The sequence below is a fragment of the Tasmannia lanceolata genome, unplaced genomic scaffold (assembly GCF_043159265.1).
Source record: "Tasmannia lanceolata isolate RefF3 unplaced genomic scaffold, GAP_Taslan_0.1 ptg000008l, whole genome shotgun sequence".
NCBI lineage: Eukaryota > Viridiplantae > Streptophyta > Magnoliopsida > Canellales > Winteraceae > Tasmannia > Tasmannia lanceolata.
Genome location: NW_027518685.1, coordinates 64946919 through 64953637, shown reverse-complemented (window position 1 = coordinate 64953637; position 6719 = coordinate 64946919). Strand labels below are relative to the sequence as shown.

At 40.0% G+C, this 6719-nt stretch overlaps 1 protein-coding gene across 1 annotated transcript; it reads right to left on the bottom strand.

The window, feature by feature from the left end:
* Nucleotides 1-527: 527 nt before the first annotated feature.
* LOC143885474 (glucan endo-1,3-beta-glucosidase 8-like) lies at nucleotides 528-6419 on the bottom strand. The gene is made up of 2 exons (XM_077389678.1): nucleotides 5991-6419; nucleotides 528-1721 (listed from the first exon to the last, which is right to left on the bottom strand). Exons 1-2 carry the CDS (start codon nucleotides 6314-6316, stop codon nucleotides 611-613), a joined length of 1437 nt encoding a protein of 478 aa, XP_077245793.1. The 5' UTR covers nucleotides 6317-6419; the 3' UTR covers nucleotides 528-610.
* Between the last annotated feature and the right edge of the window lie 300 nt (nucleotides 6420-6719).

Below are 6719 nucleotides of genomic sequence, written 5' to 3'. Positions count from 1 at the left end.
GGTTCAATTGGGAATGTTTGCACGACCTTACTTTACCTTTCAAAAAAAAATAAAAAAATTTGGGAATGTTTCATAGAGTCTTCTACTATGGAATCTTATTTTTTGTTTGTCAAAATGGTTGGTTCAATTGGGAATGTTTCATAGAGCTCCTCACCCCCATATGAGATACCAGAGTCTTCGTACTTTGGAGGTCGAAATGTCGATCAGTTATATGCCTTATGGAGTGAATTTAGGCCCTCTATTGTTGGATTTGAATTTGAATCATCCCATTTCGGGATCATCTTCGACGAGTCCTCCATTTGATTTTGTAAGCTTCTTTCTCTAAATTTTGCCTCACTGCTTGTCCCTTTTTTGTTTTCACTACTTTTTACTGTTATTTTGTGACCCACCATTGTGATCTTTATGACTATGACTCTCAAAAATTCTTCTGCGGGTCGTGGCTGGCTGGCATGCTCCTCCTTTTAATAAGCTCTTGAAGTTGTCTCCTGAAACCAACTTTTTGAGAAGAAAATTTAAACTAACAAAAATAGCAGGAACTGTTTACTTATATTCTATAACAGTAACAAATTCATGTATTTTCTGATAAATAATCCATTCCACTCCCCTTTTTCTATAGAAAAGCCAAGGCAACCAATACTATCACTGTCGTGGCAATGCTGATTGTTAATGCCGACTGAGTTTTCTCACCCGCACTTATTATCTGCACTGGGAAGAAGCATCCCCCTTGTGAGGCATTCTTGGTGGTTATCTCTGCCAACCCCTGGAAGTTACAAGCCTGGACATCTTGATCTTGCATTTGAAAGTACATATTGAAAGCATACGATATATTCCCAAAGGTATCCAAGTTATTGCATGATGACCCGTAGCCCAACGCTGTACAATCCCCTAGGGAACATGCATAGTCCATGTTGGCAGCCAAAGCAGTTAAGTTCTTAACATTCTTTTTAAACACACACCATTGATCTGGTAAGTACTCGACCCCCTTAGCAGAGACTAGATATCGATCGTTTCCGTGGCCTGAAAGATCCATTGGAAACTTTGGCTTCCCGTCGAATGTAAAAATCCCCCAATGTCTCTCGAAATCCCCCGGTGCAACACTCTTCTGATCCTCATCTAGCAGGCTGAAGAGATATACATCCATGGGCCCAGGCCTAAGTGGAGTCCCCTTTTTTAATGCCATCCTTTTCAAAAATCCATCATAGAACTTCTTAGCGTATTCTCTATTCGCATTCTTGTCTCCATCTGTAGGCCACCCAACTTCCCCTATAATGATCTTTAAGTCACCAACCCCTGCTTTCTTTAATGACCAGACAAGTGTGTCGTGGTTTGCGTCAAAAACATTGGTGTATTGCAGTCCATTGTCATTGATTGGCTTGCCTCCACCATCAAAGAAAGCAAAATCTACAGGGAAGTTTTCACTTTGGTAGAGGCTGAGGAATGGGTAGATGTTGACAACAAAGGGGGCCTTGTTGGAGTGGAGGAATTTGACAATTTGGATCATGAGGTTTCGGATGTCGGAACGAAAGTTTCCTGTGGACGGTACCGGTTTGTTTGAAGGTGAGTTGTAGACGTCGGCGTTGACTGGGATTGTAGCTTTGATCTTGTCTCCTATGCCAGCCTCGTCAAGGGCTTTCTGAATGTTTTTTAATGCTGGAAAAGTAGTCTTCATGAAGCTATCATTGTAACTTGTGAGAAAGGGCTCATTTCCAACAGCTACATATCTGAACAAGATGAGCAAAAAGTCAAGGACTAAAGCAAACAAATGTATTGTGCCATTGAAAAGATGAATCACAGAGCGCTATTGTTGGGAATGACCGATGGTGGGTGTTTTTTTTTTTTTTTTTTTTTGGAGATTTCTAATCGTGTCAACTGTCACTTGATGTTCAAAACCAAATTTCTGTCACTTGATGTTCAAAACCAAGTTTCAGTTGTTCAGACACATGGATTTTTTTTTTATGAGGATTCAAAATGTTGATAGCTAACTGCTGTTTACTGATGGATATCGAAGAAATTCAAAGCTGTTATACAACCTTGATTGGGACAAGTATAGAGACCATTCATCAAACTGGAAATGGGTTGAACATGGATCCCTAACAAAGAACGATAATTTCAGGTAGGTAACATAAAATCCTAGCAGAATTTGATGTCTTCTTAGCAGTGAGAGTGATCAAATGGCGTCATCTTGGCTTTTGTAGTCTTTGTGTGGCTAAGTCCAGTCCAGACAAAAACAATATAAATTTTTAGCACCCAAGATAGCCTCAAAAAGCGATATTTGCATCATGTTACCTATTCGCTCCAGTTGTCACAATCTTAGTAATTGCTTAAAAAAATTTAAACGAGGGGATCATAAACCTGCATATTCGGCCAAATTCATATCTTAATGTGTATGTACTTTCTTGAATTATATGAGACAATTCTATCAGTTTCAGTATTATTTATTCATAGTTTTGTGATGATTTAGAAGATCTCTCAATTTTAGTGAATAAGAAATCTGAACAAATGGGCAGACTGGCAGAAATCAATCAGAATTTGGTGAGTCAGTTTTTTAGTAGATGGAGGAGACCATGTGGGTGTTGCTATTTTGACTTGATTTACTTGGGTTCATATAATTATCCAAGGCCCTATTTGGATGCCACCAAAACCAGTCCTTATTTGCCAATAAAAGAATCTTAAGTTAATCTTCGTTGCAAAATGGGACATTAAGGCTTCTTTAGAAGCCATTAAATCTATCATTTCAAAAAATATTGTGATCATTATTTGCAAATAATCATATTTAACTTCAAAACCATTTGTTTACAAGATACAATGCAAAACATTTTTAGAGGTTTCCCTCCGTTTGGTTGCTGGGTTTTTTTTTTCCTAGGATTTATGTGGGAGAATATTTAGTGGTGACATCAGCTTTTTCTTGGTGACATCAGCAAAATCTTGTCTTGAAAATGGTGGTCTCTCCACTCATCATAATATCTTTCTCTAATTAATGCTTGTCCCCTCTTTTGTCTCCTACCTTTACCCACATAAATCCCAGGAAAAAAAAAACCCGGCAACCAAACGGACTTGCAGCTGGCACTGTTTTGGAAGTTTGGAATGCACTTTTCTGTTTAGAACGCCCCTTTGTCTGCTTCCAGTTATCAGATGTCTTCGAAGAGATGACTAGAAACCTCTACAGGTAGAGGCTCAAACCTGTAAAGAAATCTTATATGAATGATTTGAGGTTTGCTGCAACTATACTTGAAGAGACATCTCTTCCAGTTTTGAAAGTCCGATGATTATAAAGGAGTTCCACATCAAATGTGAAGTATGGGTAGCCTTTCAGTCATTGCTTTTTTTTGAACATTTAAGCCGCGCGAACACGTACCCCCTCTGTCACAAATTATGACGTCCACTCTCCCACTTGGGGATGCTCTCTTTGCATTAGCACTTAATTAAAATTGTTAAATAGTGAAACTGTGAATGTTGTATCAAATTTTCAGCAGTATTATTTCTCTTAAACTCTATTTTGGATCTTTTGTTATATTCTTCTGATAATGGGTGTATTTCTATAAATTTTACACAACAGTGTATTTCTTCTTCGCTTACTACCTAAAGTGTGTCAATAAATCAGTTTAGTTATCAATCAAAAAAAAAATCAGTTTAGTTTTCACATCCAAATTCTATTAGGGCCTGTTTGGATGCAGAGAAGATTTTGATTTGGATTTCTCACATTTGTAGCCCTTTTTGGGATGTAATTTGGATCGATCAAATTCTTGGATTTCTAATTCAGCAGCTGACAGTGAAAAAAGTGAGATTTCTAAGTTTGCTGTGGAAATAAGAAATTGGAAATCCACAGATCTGGCAGTTTCCTTCCCCCTCTTTGCTCCTCAACCTCTCCCCTCCACTAGGAAGTACCCCCTTCCCCCTCTCTCTCTCCCTCTACATGAGCTGCTGGATCTATTCAATTTGTATTCAAAACTCAAATTCCAAATCCAAATACAAAATGGGAGATATCCAAACGGGCCCTTAGTGTTGGGTTTTCTTCTTTCAAAAAGAGCAGAACAGGCATTTGAACAAACCCTGATTGAGTATCAGCTGGAAGTGCAGGACAATTCTTCTTAGCTTAAACACCAACCAGATTGGACTCAAATCAAAAGCGAAAACTTCATATCTTCCCAAGTCTGATAACAATATTTTCTCAAACCTGCTGTGTAAACATGCCTTTATGCATTGCCATATTAAAAGGGCCCCTATACCTTTTATGGCTTCATCTGCTTTAGTTTTCAGTCAAGGGTTCCAACCAGAGCGCGTCTTATGATATTCCAAGAGATGTGTATCACCATATGGCTCACCTTAAAATTAGGGGTGCAACTCGGGTCGTTTTTAAGGAATTCGGGTTGAGTTTTCACCATAATATCAGGTTGGGGTTAGGTCATTTTTAGCAAAAGCTCAACCCGGCCCAAGTTGCACCCTACTTACAGGGATGGAGCCTTGGGATTTGCTCCCAAGGGGCAAACAATAGTTGTTATACAATAATCAACGAATTTTTATAAAGAAAAAAACTAAACCATCACACAAAGTATGACTCCAATTGCTTTCAATTAAAAAAAAGCATTAACATCTACTTTTTCATGACTACAAAAAAGTTTGCTCAGTTGTCCTCTGCGAGTTTTTATATTTTGGAACCCCTGCATGATCGCCTCATTATAAACTGTCTTGATTGTGTCCTTCTCAATAAATGTACCTAAATTATCATTTAATATTATTGCCATTTTGTTTAGGGTTCACTACGTCTTCAATAAAGTGCAACCTAGGGCTGCAATAGGGTCGGGTTTTTCAAAACCCTAGCCCAACCCTGGATCCTAATTTCTTGGCCCTGACCCTCCCTAATCCTGATTAGGGCCTAAGAATCCTCAACCCAATACCCTCCCTGCAGGGCTTGGCGCAGCTCTGATTGGCCCTGATTGACCCTAGTGCAAATACCCTCTTTTGGAAAAACTAGGGACAACAGCCCACACCAAAGGATGATCCAAACCATCCATTTGATGGTTGTGCCTCAAACAGTAATGGGCATAGAATCTTTTTTTGAAAAATGCTGGACTACACAGCCACACAGCATATAAATATATCAATTCTTACCGTCCATTTAATGGTTGTGCCCCAAACAGTAATGGGCATACAATTTTTTTTTGAAAAATGCTAGACAACACAGCCACACAACGTATAAAATATCAATTCTTCTTAATCCCACCTAAGAGTCAGACCAATACCACGTCCCAAAATCTTCTATTATATAATATGGTGTAGTTATATGGTGCATGATCTTATTCTCACTATAATAATTCTCTAAGAAAAAAAAATATGAGGAGCAGTGCTGGAGTAGTAGATTCCATTTGAATTAAATACTATCAATGGAACATTTTATGCCGATTTCTTTTAGTGTTATTGTATTCATCTTGCATCCTTCATCTAGTTGTGTCTTTGAGCTTATGTGTTGATGTGCAGTACAGGTTTGGGAGTTTCAATTTGATGTCTTTGTTCTACCATCAAATGCAGTGGCTTTGCAAGGTCAAGCTCTTTTCCCTCAAAGCGATTCATCATGTTTTTCTCAGAGCTATGTTCAATATTCATTTCCCAGATCATCAAATATTCATGTCCGGTTTAGGGGTAAAGTGTAAAACAAAATCAGGGCCGGGTCGGGTCAGGGCGGGTTAGGTGTAAAGTGTAAACAGGACCAGATCGGGTCGGGTCGGACAGGGCGGGTTAGGGGTATAGTGTAAACAGGGCCGGGTGGGCAAGGGTCGGGTTGGCCCGGGGTATCAACCCTGAGCCCGACCCGACCCTGAGTCAGGGCCTAAAAAATGCACCCAAACCCGCCCTCAGGGTCGGATTTTCCAACCCTGACCCTGTTCGGGCTCAGGGTGGGTCAGGGTTCACAGGGCCAAACTTGCACCCCTAGTGCAACCTACCTAACCTACCTAGAAGGAACAAACAGGAAGATAGAAAAAAAAATTCCTTACCTGATATTGACATTTCCATTGTGTCTGGTAACATTCTTCTCCACCCAATGCTTTGCATTACCATAATCATTCATATGTTTAAGCTGATCATTAGGGATGGCAAGCATGACTTCAATTCCAGTCCCCGCAAGGGCATTAACCGTCCACGAATCCGCATCGAACAACTTCACCTTTTTTATTCCATTAGCTTTGATCATCTCCACAACAGTGGTTGGGATCATCAGGTGCGAGGCCATCGACCCCCAGTTCACGCCTATGCTGCCGGCGGCAATGCCCCAGAGCACGATTATGCAACAGACCCATAGAGGTATCTGGGCTCGGGCCATGGTTCGAGCCGGTTCTGGGCCACCAGAGTTTGAATTGGTGGGTCAAATGACCAATTTTGGGTCGGATTTGACTGGATATTGCAATTGGGGGAGAACATGTTAGAGGGTTTATAGGAGTTGGGGTGAAAGGGGATGGTTGAGAGAGAGCCTTTTGGTTTTGATTCTCCCTCCAAGTGAATCGTTCAAAAAGTAGTTGGAAGGTAACCGATTTCTGTTTCATCAAGAGGCTTTTGACAAAAGTGCCCTTTGGTCTTTCTAGGGAATCAAGTGGGGAATGGAATTTGATTTTTTAGGAATACATTGAAAAGGTTACAATTTGCAGCCTATAGTTTGGGCCATGCAGACAATAATTTAAGATGAGGAAATGATAAGTTAACCCTATTTTCGTCCCAGGGCCACCACT

Coding starts and splice junctions, on each gene's coding strand:
- LOC143885474 (XM_077389678.1), bottom strand. CDS start 6,316: ATGGCCCGAGCCCAGATACCTCTATGGGTCTGTTGCATAATCGTGCTC. Junction 1,722..5,990: donor AATGGAAATGTCAATATCAG/GTAAGGAATTTT, acceptor CATCTTGTTCAG/ATATGTAGCTGTTGGAAATG.